This window comes from Hemicordylus capensis, chromosome 1 (assembly GCF_027244095.1).
Source record: "Hemicordylus capensis ecotype Gifberg chromosome 1, rHemCap1.1.pri, whole genome shotgun sequence".
Classification (NCBI taxonomy): Eukaryota; Metazoa; Chordata; class Lepidosauria; order Squamata; family Cordylidae; genus Hemicordylus; species Hemicordylus capensis.
In genome coordinates, this window is record NC_069657.1 from 109,650,539 (window position 1) to 109,670,523 (window position 19,985).

Consider the following 19,985-nt stretch of genomic DNA (forward strand, 5'->3'; position numbering starts at 1 on the left):
TGCAGTTCCAAAAGACCTTGAAGAGCACCTCAACACCATAGGGGCCACAGAAATCACCATCAGCCAATTACAAAAAGCAGCTTTACTGGGAACAGCCTATATTTTGCGACGATATCTATAATAACCAACAGCATTGATGATAAAATTCAGCCATCCCAGGTCCTTGGGAAGGACTCGATGTCTGGATAAAACAAACAAGTCAATAACACCTGTCTGACTGTGTAAACAAGAAATAATAATAATAATTCAATTTCTATACTGCCCTTCCAAAAATGGCTCAGGATGGTTTACACAGAGAAAAAACAAAGAGTGTTGTTATGCCCAGTTCAGATACTTAACCCAGACAGGGACAGTTTTTGCATTGTGAAGGACAGAGCAACACTTTTAACAATAATCAGAGCAAGTTTATTCAGTATTGGCATAACAAACCTCATTCAGTAAATGATACTAATCATTTTTAAAATGCGTTATGATTTTTAAAAATGTAAGGAAAGCATGTTATGTATTTTCGGCAAAGTATGTATAGATATTTGCTTGTAAGGGGTGTGCAAACAGGCTTGAATCTGAACTGGTTCGATTGTTTGAACTCGGGCCAAACAGGGCATTGCATTGGCAATGCCGGTCTGAGTTTGAACAAATTGAGCCGGTTCAGTTTGAACTGGCTTGAAGGCTTGAGCCTCCATTTTAGGTAATAGTAGCCATTTTGTGTCATTTGTCTCCCTTGATTTCATTTGCTGAGCTCCTGCTTCACTGATTGGCCAAATGTCTCTGATGCTCTGGTAGGCTAACCAGTGGTGCCAGTCCTGGAGAACTGGCACCATATTGGCCAGGGCAGAGGGCAAAGATGGGGGATCGAAAAGGAGGAAGTTTCAAGTTCTATTTAAAGGCAAGCCCTGGCCTTGCAAAAACTACTCAAGCTGCTTGCTGTTGCTGGCTGCCGCTGGTTAGAGTTTGGCTGTAGACTTCTTGTGCCTGCCTGCCTCTGTGGTGAGGAGGTCTCTCCAGCCCCTCTGACTTTTTTTGCCTCCCACCTTCTACAAAGTAATTTTCCCTGGCTGAGTGTGTGTGTGCGCGCACAGCTGCTGCTGCTGTTGCTGTTGCTGGAGGATTTTTTGTTTTCTGGGTGAGTGTCTGTCTCTCCTGCTCTGTAACCACTGACATGGGGCGGGGTGGGGGGGCTGTGAGGCCTCTCTGGTCTATTTCCCTGGTTCATCCCCCTGACCCCCCTTCCTTTTTGCTGTTTCTTATTTGCTGTTACTTGCTTAAGTACTTACTTGCTTGACTGGTGGCTGCTTCTTTTAATTCTGGGCTGAGTTTAAGAGTTCTCAGCTCAGCAGCCTCATCTTTATATATATTCCTCTTAGTCTTAGGCATACCCGTCGCTAATGCCGTGTGTGGCATCTCTTGCGAGAGTTCGCGAGCAGCTAGTGATGGGGACGGGTGAAAGGGAAGAAAATGGCAGTGCCGGCCGGCTGGCCTGCAGGGAAACAAAACAGCAGCAAACAGCAATGGTGATGGAGGCAGCCAGCTGACTGGCTGGCCAGTGGAGGGAAGAGGGAGGGCAGGTGGGTGGGCATAAAATGCTGGCGGTGGCGAGCAAGCAGAGGAAGTAGCGGCCGGTGAGTATGGAAGCACAGGGGGAAACGGTGGATTGCTGGCAGGCAGGTGGGGAAACAGCAGTGGAGGCAGGCAGGGAAGAAGACGGTGACAGGAGCGGGGGTGTTCAGCAGTGGCGAACTGGAGGTGCAGATGCTCTGCGCCCAGCCCAGCTGGTTTGCTTTATTTCATTTGGGGTGGCTTTTTGGGGGTGGCTCCTTGTTTTCTCTGCAGCAGGCACTTTTCCTTTTTAGCACCTTTCCTGCTGTGCTTAGCACACCGCCTGCTCCAGACTCGAGTGCAGTGGCTGCTTCCCCTCTCTATCCCTCCCTTCCCTTTTCTCTCACCTATTCACCAGCAATTTTTTCCATCAGCTTTTTATTTTATTTTATTTTTTCAGTGTTTCTCTTTTAATTTATTTGTTTGGGTGGGTGGGCAGCCGGAAGGCTGCTCAATCTGCCCTCCCCCCACCCTGGCTGTGTCCGCCTGCCAGTCTGCCACTGGTCAGGTTAGGGGTTTTTTCCTGACCAGTGTTTGGGGCAAAATACATGGAGACCTTGGGTGTCAAGCAGAGGCGTAGCTATAATTGAATGAAAGGGTTCAAAGAACACGGGCCCCCAGCTCCTGAGGGCCCTCCAGTTCCATCCCTCCCTATTTTCTTCATTGTCTCCCTCACTCTGGGGGGCTGCTCGAGAGAGGGATGAACACGGGCCCCCTCTCACCTAGGTACGCCCCAAGCACACCAAGGAGGAGGTGGCAGTCATACTCGGACACCAGACTGAGGAGTAGATAGGTGGGCTACCACACCTCACCTGTGGCTTCATTGTGACAGTCAATGGTTCCAACGTTATGACAGTGGTAGAATCAGTGTTGAAGTGTGTGAACATCTGCTGCATGGCACACATGCTCCACCTGGCGGTCAGGGATGTCCTTGACCTCAAGGAGGTGAAGGCATCCAAGGAACAGGGCCATCCCATGCAAGATGCTGTTGCCACGGCTGTGCTAGTGGACAAGACTCACAAGATTGCAGCTCATTTCCACTGTAGTGAGAGGTCCAGGTGCTTGCTCCACGTGCGGCAGCATGACTATGGCCTTCCTCACCATCTGGATATAGATACCCAGTGGAATATCTTTCTCTTGTTCCAGTATCTGCTGGAGCAGGAGGTGGACCCCGACAACCTGGCAAGGAATGAGGCCTTGGGCGTGTACGACCTATCCAACTCGGAGTGGAAGCTCATGTCAGAGATGGTGTCAGCACTTGAGCCCTTCCTGTTTGCCACAAAGGGCTTGTGTGCCAGTACCATTCCTCTGAATCAGGCCCGGCCCATGGCTGTTCTCTTGGAAAAGCTGATGGGTGAACTCTGGATGTCACTGACCATGCCAGAGGGCCATGCACTGGCTGGAAGGCTGAGGGACGGAGTTGTCGACAGGCTGGTTGGTGTGTTGGGTGACAGGGAGGAGTACATCCTGTCTTGTCTTGTCTCTATGACCCAACCATAAGGGCAATGTCACTTGCACAGATGACTTGCCCAGGTGGAGGGACCTCCTGGTCCAGAGAGTTAGAGAGGAGGAGGATTGTCAGACCAGAGACCATGAGAGTGTATGACTCACACACACAAGTGTGTGACCCACATGCAGCAGCAGTAGTGCCCTTCATGTCCCACTCCTTTCTCTTCCCAGTCCAGCAGCACGGCATCCCAGGCAGTGGTGCCAATACAACAGGCAGTTCCTCTCGCTAAATCAGCTCAGAGCTTTAAGCGCGTATGCCTTGACACTTTGCCTGGTTTGTGGGAGGCTCGGCCAAGCAGGCCTACCAGTGCTGTCCAATGCATTGCGCAGTGCCTGGAAGAGCCTGTTGAGGAAGACCCAGAGATGGGCTATGCGGAGGTCTGGGCAACCCACTGCCAAGTCTGGCCAGACCTGACGGTGGTTGCTGTGTGCCTCCTCTCCTGCCCACCAACCAGCATCCAGAGCGAATGGGTGTTTTCACATGCTGGCAATGTGGTTACACCCACTCAGTCCCAGTTGGACCCTGGCTTGATTGAGCAGTTGGTGTTCGAGTAGGCAAGGATGTAGTAAATAAAGGCTCTTTTTATTGAGTTGGTCTATTGCTGCTGCAAAAATCACAAAATGAGACCTTGGTCTTTAAGTCATTTCCAATACTGGGCCACCATATCGTCTGCTTAGCACTCTCATGGCATTTGGTTAAACCCTGATGGCTTTGGTGAATAAGGTCTAGGATTTCTTTCCATATTGTTTGAGGCACAACAATAAGATTTCCTTTTCTTATTAGTCCATCTGATTCACTGAGTTGGCCACGTTCACCAAAGTATGGCTTGGATAGCTCTGAAGTGTCATTGATATATTCAGACCACCCATTTCTGATATACTGTAAGTCCTCTTGAAGTTCTAGATTATGTTGAGTAGCTGCTCTGATCTTAAAAAACCGCTTGTCAGATGTTTCTGTGAAGATGTCTACTGCTTCAACAGAAGCATGTACTTCCTCCTCTAGGTCATAGAGTTTTTCCTGCTGTATGGAACTACGTGATAAGGTGTCTGCAAGTATCAGCTTTTCCCCTGGAAAATATTCAGCTATTGGGTTGAACCTCAGCATTCTTATCAAAAGATGTTGGCATCGTAGTGGTGCTTAATCCAAATCTTCCCCCTTGATTAGGGTCACCAGGGGTTTGTGTTCAGTGAGCAGTCTGAAGGATGGTAGATAACACAAATATCTGTAGAAGGTTTTGCATGCCCTAACACTGGCTAGACATTCTTTCTCTGCACATAAAATTGTTCTGTTTCTGTAAGTGTCCTAGAGCAGAATGTGACCAGCATCCTCTCTGACCCGTGTAACTGGAATAGAATCCCACCCAGTCCATAACTGCTTGCATCAGCACTAACCATTGTAGGCCTGTTTGGATCATAGAGGTGCAAAACTGGGGCATTTGAGATCATCACGTCCTTTATTTTCATAAAGGTGGCATCTTGATCTGGCCCCCAGCTCCAGGATATATTGGATTACAGTAGCAGGTTTAGTGGCTAACAATTTCTCTGTGGAGAGGTCCTGCAGGTATCAAGTGAGATAAGTTACCATTCCTAGAAAGTGTCTCAATCCAGTGATGTTTGTAGGCGCTTTTAGGTTTCTAATGGCTTTTACTTTCCCAAGACATGGCTTCATGCCCTGTTCTGTAATAGCTTGTCCTAAGAACCCTATTTCGGTTTGGTAGAAAATGCATTTTTTTTCCTGTTTAAGCCTGGATTCCTGGATCAGATTTAGGGCATGGATTAGAGTTTTATCATGCTCTTCTAGTGATGTGTCATGAAAACAATGTCACCCATGAAAACAATGACCCCTTTTATGCCCCTAAGGAGTTCTGTCATCTTCCTCTGGAAGGAACACTGGTTATCCCAAAGGGCAAGCACTGGAAACAGACTCTCCCAAAGGGTGTTATAAATGTTATTAGTTTGGCACTCTGATCTGTCAGAGGTATTTGCCAGAAGCCACTTGAAGCATCCCAATTGGAAAATACTTTGGCTCAAGTCACTTTTGGAAGTAGATTTTCCAGCGTTGGCAGTACATATTTTTCTCTAACAACTACTTCATTGAGCCTTTTCAGATCCACACATATACTGTATGGATTTTTTCCATTTTTCTTTATTCTTTATTTAGAGGACATCTTAATGAGGATTCAAATATGCCATTGTTTCCTAATTGGTTGATCAAGGATGAAAATAATTCCTTAATATTCTGGTGCTGCACTTAGCCTATTTGGGGAGAGAGCTCTGGTGTAACTAAATTAAACCCTGAATCCGGAATGTTAATTTCAGGGAACAAAAATTGTGACTGGAACCATTGGAGCACACCATGGTGTAGGCTCTGTGATTTCTTTAATTATACCATGTGCCTTCATCATTTCCAGCTCTATTTCCACTTTGTGGAGTAACGGAATGGGAATCCTGCAGGGAGCATGGATGCTATATGGCTTAGCATCCTGGCTTAAGACAATGTCCACAGGGTCTCCCTTGAGAAGGCCAATGTCCCCAAACACTCCTTCTATCAAGTCAAATTTTATTTACGTTCTTAGATGGAAACAGAAAACATATACCATCTGTGGATATAATTACATCTATACAATTATATATTAATAACCTAAAAACAATTCCCCTACATACATCCTGGAAGCAAAGCATGTCTTTGGGTTTAAGTGTGGTTTACAATGCAATAAAATGTGGTCGATGGTTTCAGCTTCCCCAGATCCACAGCTACAACAGTGTTCATCTACGGGGATACCTTGGTATCTCCCTGCTAATAATGCTGAAGGGAAGCAGTTAACCCTAGCTCTTGTGAATCGCCATCGGAATTTACTAAGGACAATGGCCACTCCTATTTCTCCCACTGCTTTCATCAGTCCCGTTCTGGTAGCTACTCCAAGACTGAGGAGATTGTCTAGGCCATGGGCTCTAATCACATGCACTGAAAACACACACTGGTTGCCTTTGTGACTGGTTTGTGTTATAAAGTATCCAATACAGTCTGAGGGACCTCCTGGGCTGCGTAGAACAGTCTCTGCTTTGTGTAGCAGGGGAGGATTCTGGAGGCTAGCATAGGTCTTCTCAGAGCGAACAGAGACATCCACACCTGAATCTATTTTGAAATTTACAGTCTTGCCATTAATCATTCAATCAATCCTTCATGCAGGTTCAGTGTCTTTGCAAAAAATGGGGTCTAAGAAAAACTGATCCTCCAGTTCTGTGGTAACTTCTCGCACCATCTGTGTACGACATGCATGCAAAGTGTCCTATTTTAAAACATTTCTTGCACTTAGCTCCTCAAGCTGGACAAATTCCTCTAATGTTATGCATCCTCCCACATCTTGTGCATACAGAGTGAGAATGCATGCTTTTTTGCTGTGGTGTGCTTTTGAAATGGCTGGGCTGCTTTACAGCTACAGACTTAAATTTTGCATTTGCAAAGGAGCTGCACCTTCTGCTGTGAGAGCGTGGTGGAGAAAAGGCTACCTCTTCCAAACTAGCTTCAGGTTTCCTCTGCTCCCTGATCTGTGTATTTATTAACTATGATTGCCTTGCCATTTCAATGGCTTTGTGAAGAGTTAGATTATCTGTGAGTTGCATTTGCTCTTATAGCCTTTTATCTAGAATTCCAAGGACAAACCTGTCTCTGAGATGTTCATCCTTCCTGTCTGCAAAGTCACCGTGCTCAGAGAGTTCATACAGCCCTCTAACAAATGATTCAATATTTTCCCAAGATTTCTGTGTCCTTTGATAAAAGCAAGCCCTCTCATGGAGCATATTTCATTTTGGAATGAAATGGGCATCAAATTTAGCCAAGACAGTCTCATAGCCATTCTTTAGACCCTCTTCAGCAACAGTAAATGATTTATGGATGCTGTTTGCTTCCTTTCCCATAGCATGAAGAAGGATACTTCCTTGCACAATGCCTTCTTCTTTGTGGAACTTTGTAGCTAGTCTGAAGCAAGCAAATCTTTCTTTCCATTCTGGCCAAGCAGCAGGACTGTCAAAGCCGAAAGCTTCTGCTGTAGGACAGTGAGCCATTTCAAAGGTTTGTGGATTCAAACTCAGACTTCTGATATCATGTCATGAGAGCTCAGAGGAAGGCAGCCATTATAGGCTAAGATGATTTTATTGTGTAATAGGAAGAGACAGGTTCAACAAGAAGTACAGGCAGTAAGAAGGAACTGTCACCTACTGGCTGGTCATTTTACAACACACTTCCACACACCTCCCCTCAAGAAGCAGCAATGCAGAGTGGAGCATATATTCAGCAGCGACATTTCGCTGAGAGAGTGCCTTGCCCCGTATGTCCCAACTCGGACCTTAAGATTTTCTTCAAAGGCCCTGCTCCAAGGGCTGGTTAGGGTTAGGATTTATGAAAAATGAATGAATACAATGCATTAATTTTATGTAATTGATTATTGTATTTTGTTGTTTTGAGATTTAAATTGTATGTTAGCTGCTCTGGGAGGCTATTGCCTGAAGATAAAAATTCAACAAATAAACAGTATATAAACTAACTCAAGGTTTAAAGTGGTGGTGATTTTAATTGGTGGGCTTGCTGGGGAAAATAAGGGGACTTTCATGTTTTCATTTTGGGAAAAGTTGGGGGACACATCTTCATTCTGGTGTAATACTATAACAGAAAATGGAAAATAAAATTACAAAAGATTGCTTTTGCTTGTAATAATGAGTAATAGCATTTGCTTATTAAATTAGGACATTTCACACATCTTTCAATATCTTACGAAGAGGCTTTTAGTGACGTTTTGTTAATATATTTCTTTAAACTTAATTGATTTTAAAACCAGCAGATGGCATCAAATGCAATTGTTTAGTAGAATGATAACCTTAGTTTTTTGACATGGTGTCCATCAAACATTCTTACAGAGTGATTCAAATGCTATTCACCGAAGGCTGAGATCCATTTGTATCTACAATGCAGTACCAAATTTACCAGCATGGATATTCAGAACACCACAGCTGGAAAGCAAGATCCAAATAAACACCTTTACACAGTAATGAATATGTTTTAGCTGCTTGTACCTTGTGGCGATTTGATTAGGCTAAACTAGAGCAATCTAGGCAACCGTGAAAACAGTAACCATTCTTCAGCACTGCCACAACAAAAAGACATTAAGAAGTGGTTATCCACCATACAAGTTGTAAAATATTATTTAACTTAATAAATGTGTCTCATTCTCTAGCATTTTTCTTCATGACTATTATCAGGAACATTTATATGCTACTTTTCAAGAAGCAAACAAAAACTTCACGAAGTGGTTTGCATAGCAAATGAAATGATAAGATGGTTTCCTGACCCAAAGGAGTTCATAATCCAAAAAGAGACATAAAGGAGACACCAGCAACAGCCCCTGTTAAGGGGCACTATGCTGGGCTGAATAGGATAGCTGTTATCCTCCTGCTAAATGTAAAAGAGTATGTACTTTAAAAAGTGCCTCTAAAACCAATTATCAGGGCAAATATGTGAATGTGCTCTGTCAGGGTTATTACAAAAATGAAAATATATGAAAGCAATGGCTTCCTGAGGATAGGTCTGCAGCTTGTGCATATTTCACAAACAAACACTGCTATCTGTTGGCTGGATCTCAGCTAGCACATACATGGATGAAAGGTGTTCTATTTGTACAGAGGTGAAGAGGTGATTTTGTTGAATCTTCTCTTCCCTCTATAGCCTCTGTGACCCCTGCGGGTATGTTCCTGAGGCTTATGAGATCCCCAGGAGCAGTTTTTGAGAGGTGTAGGGGACTACAGATGGAAAGAGATTTCACAAAAATGACTCTTCTACACTTAAAAGAATGGAACTTCCATTCTGAAATGACCCTGGATCCAGAGACTCCTCAGCCAGTGGGTGGTCAGTTTGGGGGTTGAGTCATGATGGGAAGGCCTATTCACATCAGATCCAACCTCTCCCCTATAACCAGAGGAGGAAGCCTTACCTGTACCCTCAGACTCTGCAGACAAGCCATCAGCCTAGGTGGAGACTCTGTAACCTTGCTACAGCCTACAGCTGCAAAATAGGGTACAGGCCCTTTAAGCTCTCCAGCCCTCCAGAATAGGGAGAGTGGCCAGGCTCCACTTCCCCTTGAAAAAGGCTCAGTCTGCTTGAGGACACTGTTGAAGCATTGTTGTGTAAGCCCTTGCCTTGCACCCAAGTAGACCTGACTTGCTTGCTTGACCTCGGCTTGTTCTGACTCATGCCTGCTCCTGCATATAGCTGACTTACTAGCTCTTGACTTTATTGTTATTATTATTACATTTATATCCCGCTCTTCCTCCAAGGAGCCCAGAGCGGTGTACTACATACTTAAGTTTCTCTTTCACAACAACCCTGTGAAGTAGGCTAGGCTGAGAGAGAAGTGACTGGCCCAGAGTCACCCAGCTAGTATTATGGCTGAATGGGGATTTGAACTCGGGTCTCCCCGGTCCTAGTCCAGCACTCTAACCACTACACCACGCTGGCTCTCTTTAACTGGCTGACTTGGACTCACGCTTACTCCTCCACAGACCAAACCCTTCCGTTTGTGACCTCAGCTTGTTGATCCAGTTTTGCTCTCATGGGTGAAGCCTTGCCACAGGACCAGCACACCTGACCCCAATAGGTCACAATGCATTCATGAAAGTACTAGCTGGGATTCAACCCATAGACTCTAGCTTTTGCTGACAGCGTATGCACAAGCAGGGACCCTATTATTTTGTGTGGGTGGAACTTTCCCCATTCATGGATGTACTAGCTGGAAATCAGCCCATAAAAATGTGCTATTTATAAATGATGCATTTTGTGTACATTCTAAGTACTCCTATGAACAGGAGATAATGTATAAAGTGGCCCTCCTACATTGGTTTAAAGGCTTTTCAAGTGCTGTTTTTTAAACACTTATATCCCACTCTTCCTCTGAGAGCGCAGAGTGGTGTACATGGTTATTTTTATCCGCACAACAACCCTGTGAGGCAGGTTTGGCTGAGAGATACATGACTGGATCAGAGTCACCCAGTGAGTTTCATGGCTGAATGGAGATTTGAAGTAGGGTCTTCCCAGTCCTAGTCCAACATTCTAACCACCATGCTATGCTGGCTTTTAAAATCTGGATAATTAAATCGGATAATTTTAACAACTACTAAAAATGGGAAAACTGTAATATAGTAGAATACACAGAATTAAAATTCAGAACTTAATATGGATATCGAGAGTATTCCTGGATGCATTTGTTGCTGTTTTTTAAAAGATGAGGATCCACACTTACCTTTAGCTGTAGACCTTGTGAGAGAACTGTGTTTGCAGGAAGCTCTTTAATATGTTGGTAGACATAAGCAGCACATTGCTCCTGTTCAGCCTGTAACTGAGGGGCAAGTTTAGAGAGATGACCTTTGTAGCTCTTGATAGCTGCCTGCAATTCATCAATCAACTTGTTCACCTGAAGGGTTAAATTATGAGAGCTGTTAGCAAGAGGCAATTGTTGATGTCACACCTATTAGAATTTTCATTACAAACCTGAGCGAAGAGATGACATTTCAGTGCAAGGTCTGACAGAAAATATAGAATATCTGTGCTTTCTATCCAACCATCTATCTACTGTGGAAAGAAAAGTGTAGACAAATATTCGCTCAAAAGTGAGCAGCGAAAAGTAACTAAATCAACATCCTTCTGCATTTTGTTTACTGATGTTAAGATGCTTTAATATTGCATGCAATTATTTTCAGTTAATGCATATGTAGAGTTCATTTCCTAAATAAACAAACATTTCCAGTCACTAATGGATTCTTGGAAAACACATCAGTAGAGACAGAGTGTGGATAATGCATAGCTCACAAATGAAAGCTTATATTTTAGTTTGCTATATATTTCCACGATCATTTAGAACTTCTTTCAGACCCTGGACCGGGTCTCACGATCCGTGAGACCCGGTTTGGGGATGTGAGTGGGAAGAGAGCCCTGGGCGGCCAGATTGGCCACCCACACGATTGCCAGCTCCAAGACGGAGCTGGCGGGGGCTGGGGAGCTCGGGGGCTGCGCGGCCCCCGGAAGCCCCAGTATGCCCTGCACGAACGAGCATGCAGGGCATACTGGGGAGACCCCCAGAACCGGGAGGCAGCTTTTCGCCTCCCAGTCGTGGGTCTACTCATGAGTAGCCATGGCGCGGAGCTGTGGCATGGCTACTCACGAGCAGATAGCCTGGGTTTGTGGAGCGCTTGCTCCGCAAACCCGGGCTAAGGGGCAGGCTACAGTAGCGGGTTAGCTGCTCCAGAACCACCGGGCTCAGCTGCTAGCCCAGTGGTTCTGACGACCAGCAAAAATCGGGCTATTTCTTTTACTTGACTAAATAAGGTATTAGAACCAGGACTACGAGAACAGAAGAAGGAACTAAACTAAATGGTTAGAAGAACTAGACTAGCAGGCAGAGGATGTGAGGCATTCCTGTCCATTGCCTTCAAGTGTGTTCTCATACACATCTATTTATTTATCTTTGACACTTACATACCACTTTTCAGACTGGGGGAGAAACTTCCTAAATAATTTCTATTTGTTCCCTCAGTGTGGGTCTTTGCCCTCCTATCCTTACGATGAACTTTGCCTCAGCTTGTGCTTGACCCTATGGCAGAAGGGAAGAAGAAAAGCACTCAAACAGTGGCTGCTGATGGAGGAAAGGATCTGAAGTAGGAGAGAGTAGAAGCCCAGAAATGAGATGCTTGGAGTCAAACAACTGTGTCTGAAACATCCCTTTAAACTAGATATTTTGTACGTTGATTACATTTAGGTCACATCTGCTCTTGCTCCTGTGCAATTGCACAAACGTTCTCTACAAAATATGAGGCATGCCACAGATTGCGCACTTTATTACACAACTGTAACAGTACTGGTCTAGAACAAGCTGCAAACTTAGCACAATTAGTGAGCACAACACATGTGCAGAAGTGCTTTGTTAGTCTGCATGACAGTCATTGTGTATAGGTTATGCTGCAGTTCTGCATGATCACCAACACTGTGTGGGGAAAGTTCCTCTTTCAGTCATCTAGATCTCACCTTTATATTTCTATTTACCATCCTCTATAATAAGATGCCAGGGTGTGCGCCTGTGTCTCTGCGCCCGTGTCTCCCTCGGCCGTTCTGGGCATGCGCTCTGAGCATGCCCAGAACGTCCGAGGGAGATACGGCTGCAGGCACCAGGCGACCATGATGGGCAGGAGGAGGAGAAGTGGCGGCCGAGGAGAAGCGGCGGCCGCGGAGAAGCGGCGGCCAAGGAGAAGCGGCCGCAGCGAAGCCGGGCGGGGGGGGAGAGGCGGCAGGGGAAGCTGGCCGAGGCGGCGGCAGAGGTGTGGCCGAAGCCTGGCGGCGCCGCCGAAGCCGGGCGGGGGGAAGAGGAGCCCCCACCCGAAACCACCGCAGGAAGAGCCGCTGGCAGTCTGCCGAGCGCCGGCAGGCAGAAGCGGGGGCCGGCGGCTCGCGGAGGAGAAGAACTCTGCCCGCCCGCCCCTGGCAGCAGCAGCTCCTCCTCACGCCCAGCCCGGGGAGGGAGGCACAGGCAGCAGCTCAGCAGGGCGAGCGTGGTTGCTGCTGCTGCTCTGGGCGCCTGGCCATCGCCGCCATCCCCGGGGAAGTGGCCCTGCGCGTGCCTGCCCCGCTCCTCTTCCTCACTCCTCCTCCTCCAGGGGCAGCCCTCAAGGGGCTTCTTCGCGGCGGCTGCCGCTGCCTCCCTCCGGTGGGGCTCTGCTGCTTCTGCTGCTGCTGCTGTTGCGCTTTCTAGCGGCGGGGGGTCCGGGTCGGCCACAGAGAGGGGAAAAACATAACCCAACTAGTGCCCGTTATTTTAACGGGCTTAAAAATACTAGTTTTATCTAAGACATGCCATTTCATTGTTATATGACATCATGCTCCTCTTAACAGAAGATTTGGGCTGCTTGATCCAATGCAACCATTATGGTAGCTTGCATCACTGCACTGAACAAAGCATTTTATCCCACTCCATACCCAAATGTACTGTGAACTGAGATTTCAACCATTCAGACGAACTTGAAAGGCCTTAGGAATAGGATGCTGTGCAAACAGACCGTTGGTATTTCTGTCTCTCCCACATCCTAGTGATGCAGTATAAATGTCTAACCGCAGCACTGTTTTGGGGACAGCACTGTGTTGTGGACAGCAAGCAACAGGAGCGTGATGGCATCCCAACAGCCAAGTTTCAATTATTAGGACAGGGCCAGTGTCAGGGGCCAGTGGGGTCAGAGGCAAATGACAGGGTCAAGATGGACAAGGGGTCACGTTCTGAAACCAGCAGACGAGGCTCAAAAGGACCAGAGGCAGAAGATGTGGTTGAAAACAAGCTGGTGGTCAAGTAGTGAGTGGATCAAGTAGAATGAAGTGAGGCAACACTGTGCAGGGCAAAGCATGGCAAGGGAGTCTGCAGTTATTTGCTTTGAAAAACTGCTTAGACTTGGTAGTCAAGCATAGAGTTCTTATACAGCAGGGGTGGGGAACCTTGGCCCTCCAGCTGTTGTTGAACTACAATTCCCACCATCCCCAGCCACAATAATTGTGGCTGGGGATAATGGGAGTTGTAGTTCAACAACAGCTGGAGGGCCAAGGTTCCCCACCCCTGTTATACAGGGACAGCAAGACCTCTATTGGTTCCCCAGGTCACCTGATTTCTCCAGGTTGAGTTGTGGCACATTCCCTTCCTGTTAGTGTAAGGGGGTTCTGGGAAGCAACAAGGCTCCAGCTAGATAGTTCTGCTCCCTGTAAGCTGTCCTAGTGGTACAAGAAGTAACACACCTGGTCTTGCTGCAAAATTCTTACTCAAGCCCACTTGCAGTTAGGCTTACTCAATTCTTGCCATTGGTTATCTCTGAACCAGGGAAGATCATGCCTTTAATTCAGACATTAAGATACTTTAATCTCATTTTTAAACATTGTCCTGTAAATAACCAATGTTTGAGATCCTCATCACAGGGGAAAAAAGGCTTCTGTTCATCCATCTTAAAGAGATCAGGCATAATAGTCTAGTCGCGTAAGTAGTTTAATTTGTGAGTTCTATGATATGCAGTATTTGGCATCAAATATTCTTTATTCTTCCTCCTGTTTCCAAAACTGAAGGAAGAATGCAGGCAATGTTAGATAGACAGATGCCACAGTCTGTATGTTGTAAGATGTGAAATGGTAACATGACCATTAAATGAGGTAGCTCATTAAGTCTTGTTTGTATACCAGCGTCTATGTTAAAATCACATTGTTGTTACTTTAAGATTACAATGCTTTTAAACACAATTTGTTAGTGTTTTCCTCTAATTCCAACATTTCTGTGAATATTGTTTGACACTCCAGAGTCATCTGAGTTATTATTCTCTTTACATATGCCATTACTATATACTTTTAAAAAGTTTATTAAGTTTACAGCTTATTAGTTTAGCCTGCTAATTCAGCTTCATTACTTTGGTGAAAGTTTGTATGTGGACTTGGAGTTGTATTGTTATCAAAGAAAGAAACATCAGTGATTATTTGTCAGCAATGCTTGGAATGTTTCTCCAGCCACATCAAACATACTTTTTATCAACAAAAACTACATTGGAAAATGTCTTTTCCATCTTTTTATTCCCTGGAAACAAAATAGCTCTAAAGGTCAATCTGCAAGTGACCAAAACCCACAATATTATAATTCTATGTTCCTGAAGCTTTTCAGATTAGAAGTTTTTCTTTCTAGTTCCATATGCTGCTAAAGCAAAAAAGCCCTTTTAAAAAACTTCATTGTGAATCTTTTTTTCCTTTAAAAAAAATCCTCTTCCCCCACATTCAAATACAATTCTAAAAGAAGACAAAACTTGACCTTTTGTGATCCCCGTATTAATAGGTCTGTTCATAATTCAGTCTCTGTGTGTGGAGAAGCATCCAAGTGGAAACATGCAGGCCTGTGAGATATATAGCCTTTCCTTTTACACATTATCTGACCCTATGAGTCCTTTTCACAAAAGAAGGCTTTATGTATGCAAAAGATGAAAAAAAATGCACACTCTCATTGTGCTTCAGAAAGCACACACATTTTACTCCTCATTCTCCAGAAAAACTCAGCATGGATTTGGGTGGATGTACTAGTAGCAAACACCAGGACAAGAGTGTTGGTTGCCAAGAAGATGGTCTATTTTTGTTTTGACTTGCTTAACTCCAACTGTTTTTTCCTTCCCTCAGACGCACTTGTTTTGTTTCTGTGTGGTGCTCCTTGCCATTCAGAGGTATATACAAATAAAGAGGGAGGGAGCTATCACCTTTATCTGTGTTAATACACCTCTATTACAGCATCAACAAAGAGCAGTTGCAGAGAGCAGTTGCACAGATGCTTTTTACTGGGGCATTATATGGAATGTGTGTGCATTGTGTTGTGCGCGTACAAAACACACTATAGGTACACATACTCCGAGCTCAAGGAATCAAACCACTTGGGAGGCTATTGTGAGAAGTGGTAGATATATAGTCAGCCTAAGTCCTATTCACACATTATATTCAACATATGTATAATCTGTGTACAGTGTATGCATGTACATGTCTGTACACATAAACAATTATTCATACATGTTCAATCAATGTACAATAGTATAATTCCTATCTGTACCCTGCATTTGAGGGGGCTTGTACCCATGTATGTTTAAAAAAAAAAATTAACACATGTACAGTCATTCACACAAGCATATATACTGTACACAGACATCTGTATGCACATACAACATAATGCCTGAATAGGGCTCTAGAAACATCTAGGTTCAAATGTCTTCTTCCTGTGTGGTTTTGGACCAGTCATCTGCATCATGCAATGAAATGAGTCTCTGTTTTCTTGCTTTGTTCATTAAAAAAAAGTTATAGACTTGTGACAAAAAATGAGAGCAGTGCCTTGTGAAACACCGCATGGGAGTTCATCAGCATTTCCAGTAGAGATGTTCATGAACCTGTTCAACATTCTATTCCTAGAACAGTGAACAGGTTTGGAACCCCACATTCGAACTAGTTTGGACATGGGGGAGGGGACATCTTTAAGGATGGGGGAAGGTGCACTTACCCCCACCACACTGTGTTCTCCCACCTGCACTCCCTTGAAAACCAGACCAGCAGAGAACCACCCTGTCACCCCATTCCTTCTTTGGTCTGGGAGTGACCTGAAGTACCATGCACACATGTGCATGTTGGCACATGCACGAGTGAGTGCAATGTGCGCGTGCATGCCCGGCACATGCACATGCTACTTCTGGTCACTTCCAGACAGCAGAGGGGACAGGGCGGCAGGGAGGTACTCTGCTACCACATTAGTCTGGTTTTCAAGGGAGTGCTGGCAGGGAAAACATGGGGGGGGAGTGCAACCTCCCCCATCCTTAAAGATGTCCCCCCGCCTTTAAACCAGCCCCCACTGATTCTGTGCACATCCCTAATTTCCAGCAGTTTGGTGAAGTGGGGGAGGGGGTCCAGTGCCTTGCATAGCATTTCTCCTGTTCTTATGACTAGCAGAAGCAAAAGGAATACTATATTTAAACCAAAAAAATAATGTGTGTGTGTGTGTGTGTGTGTATGAGAGAGAGAGAGAGAGAGAGAGAGAGAGAGAGAGAGAGAGAGAGAGAGAGAGAGAGAGAGAGAGAGAGAGAGAGAGCGGTAGGCTCTATATATTATAGGGACCACAGGGGTTGTACTTCCCTTTAAGGGATTTCTATCTGTGGAAACCAGACTGCACTCCCAATATAGTAGCATTCCTAACTACAGCACTTACCATATAAATAAAGTCTATCCACCCACTGAAATCAGTGGGACGTAACTGGAATGTTTGTTAAACTCACAATTCTGGAGGACCATCAAGTTTTGATTTTCTACCACCAATCTTGCCAATTGGAGCCTGTTTACTTTGTCCCATAGAACCAAATCAGAGCCATTTGGAATCAAGCCTGCTTTTATCTTCATAGCTCTACCCTGGGTTCCATGCCTTGGTTCTGCTAAGAGTGCAACAGAACCCAAGAACTGATCTATCTATCTATCTATCTAGTAAAATGCTAGCATATTAACAATCAGAGCACAGAGAGGGCCCAATACTCCACCTGAGAGGTCCCTCCTGTCTAGGGATGTGCATGAACTGATTTTAGCAATTTGTGTCCAAATAGAATCAGCCCAATTCAATTCAAGCACAAATCTGCTGCCTCGAATCTGGGGTAAATTTGATTCAAATTTGATTCAGTGCCTCCAAGGATGCTTTGATCTGAGTAGAATCTTTCGAACAGACCAGATTTGAGTCAAATCGATTTGGCCACAAATTGATTCGCACATTCCTACTCCTGACAGCTCACATTGTCAAGGGAGCAAGCTCAGCTCCCTCCACAATAACATTCCCAGGTGTAGCACTTCACTTATTCCCACAGTAATGAAGTGTCATTATTTATTAGAAGTAGACCTCGCTTCTCAATCAATAGACTCTTAAACCAGCTTACAATAGATTGTAATCATACATTAATAATTTAATACACATGTATGCACATAACCCAGACAGTCTAGTGGCCACCAGCAGAGAGAAAGGGTGATTCCTTTCAGGTCTGAACTCCCCAGGCAACTGGCAATTGGAGCATCTCAGAGTTATTTCTGGCAAGGAGTGGGGAAGCAAGCTCTCTGTAGCTGCTCCTTCTCTGTCCAAAGGTGAGGGTCAGGCTAATTACATGGAAGAGAGTAGAAGTGTGAGTTCAGGGACAACATTGTGATAAAAGTCGAACCTCCCTCACTGTCCTGGTAACCTGGATTTCTCAGAGGGGGGAAGAGATGTGGCCTGTCCTTCCACGGTGTTCTCAATCTCATCCAATTTACTTTGTCTTATAGTATCCATAGTCACCTTAAGTGGCGCAGCGAGAAAATGTTTGACTAACAAGCAGACGGTTGCCAGTTTGAATCCCCACTGATACTATATCGGGCAGCAGCAATACAGGAAGATGCTGAGAGGCATCATCTCATACTGCGTGGGAGGAGGCAATGGTAAACCCCTCTTGTATTGTACCAAAAAAACCCACAGGGCCCTTTGGGCGCCAGGAGTCAAAATCGACTTGACAGCACACTTTACTTTACTTATAGTATTCATTGGTAGCCACTGACAACCAGATCTGCTCCATTCTGCATAGACCTTCTACATTACCTGCAGAATACAGCTCTGAGTTCCATTTCTTAGTCATGCTAAGACATAACACTAGTACATGACAAAGGGATAGAAGAAGTATGCCAACTGTTTAGTTAACATAATGTATACAGGCTCCAGAACCCAACTTTCACTAACATATAACACATACTTTTAAAAGGGTTTTTAGCATAGTACACGCATATCTGGTTTCAGTGCTTATCCAACAAGCCTACTGAGCCAATACAGCAGGACACTGATCAAAATGGGTTGTGCATTAACATCCCTGTGTCTTAGCATATACTAGTTATCTCTAGATCTAATTATTTGCATTTTTGTAAGCCTCTGGGACCTGCCAATCCAAAGATAGGTCCTTGGGTGCATCACTATAGCACTGAGAAAACTGAGCATGGCTCCTTTAACAACTGAAATTTCAGCAAGAAAGGGGCGGGGCCAATCCATTCTACTTGGGCAGCAACCATAAAAACTAAAATTAGTTCCAAGCAGCTGCTGGAGAAACAACCCTTTTATGTTGCTATAACAAGCTCTCTTGTTTTCCTTCTTGAACATGAGATCGTGAAACCTTCTTCCTCAGAGCCATCCAAAGTTTGTGCCTCTCATGGACCCCTGCCTTGGTGGAGACCCTAGGTGGATACGCCAACTGAACCTAACTGCCTGTGTCATCATCAACTACCTTTTCCTATCTAGAGCCTTTTAGACTTCATCATCATCCACGACTTTTCAACTTAGCTCTTTCTGCTACTGGATACAAGAGCTAGGTAGTAGGGCAACATCCTACCCAGCAGAAGCCTCACACAGAAGCACTCCCCTCTCCTCTTACACTGTTGTTCACTTGCAATTAAATATCTGGAGCACACACAGGCCCTGAAAATGGGTAGGATGCTTATCATGCCCAGATAATGATTGTGAGAACAAGTTTAGCCTCTTTCATATACTGTGCGTATCTGTATATGCCAAACCATACTGAATCAAAACATCAAATATAATAGAACATATAACTTATATTCAAATTAGATATAGACTCTGTCTTCTTTTTATACTAAGAATGTACAAAAGAAACTTGTTGAATGAGTTTTGTATATGGTTCTAATAGCCAAACTATATTTGGCAAAGATTAAAAAAATATCCAACCATTTTAGAGCAGGAGGCTAAATTATATAACTTTGCATTTTATATTTATTACTACTACTACTACTACTATATAACCCCCTTAGAATAAAGGAAGTCAAAAATATGTTACTAAAAATTTTAGACTGTTAATGTATTATTGGCTTAAGGAACTAGTTATCTGATATAACTCATTTGTTTGATATGCTTTGATATCAAGATACAAGAAAGTAGTGCTGTTAATGATTTTGTACCTTATTATTTATTTTGAATAATATTAAGCCTGAAATAAAAGGGAAACATAACTCATGAAGATTTGTAAAATGTGCAACTAGTGAAAAATGGGGGCCATATTTCCAGAATACGGGAAAAACACGGTTCAGAGGCCTACATGCACACACAGAGCATTTCTCCATAAACATGGGATGGGGCCAAACTTTCCTTCTCCTGGCAGCCTCCCATATGTGATAGTGTTTAGCCTTGAAGTGTATAGTGTGTAGCCCTCCACGTAGCCTTGATACGAATATAACGAATATATACCACTTTTCAACAAAAGTCCCCAAAGTGGTTTACATAGATATAAAAGAATAAATA

The 19,985-nt window shown here is 44.4% G+C and overlaps 1 protein-coding gene and 1 long non-coding RNA gene across 21 annotated transcripts in view; one reads left to right on the forward strand and one right to left on the reverse strand.

Moving 5' to 3' along the window:
• Window positions 1-19,985, reverse strand: part of DCDC1 (doublecortin domain containing 1) — a 474,105-nt gene that overhangs the window by 218,872 nt on the left and 235,248 nt on the right. For all 20 annotated transcript variants that reach the window (XR_008312997.1, XR_008312998.1, XM_053283046.1 and 17 more), the window contains one exon: window positions 10,395-10,565. Coding sequence is in view for 18 of the 20 variants with exons in the window: in XM_053283046.1 (XP_053139021.1) it covers window positions 10,395-10,565 (171 nt within the window). In the remaining 2 variants the exon portion in view is untranslated. The remainder of the gene's footprint in view (window positions 1-10,394; window positions 10,566-19,985) is intronic.
• LOC128339338 (uncharacterized) lies at window positions 843-8,335 on the forward strand. Its single transcript, XR_008313003.1, has 3 exons — window positions 843-1,123; window positions 7,026-7,177; window positions 8,020-8,335. It is a non-coding gene; the product is annotated as an uncharacterized LOC128339338 (long non-coding RNA).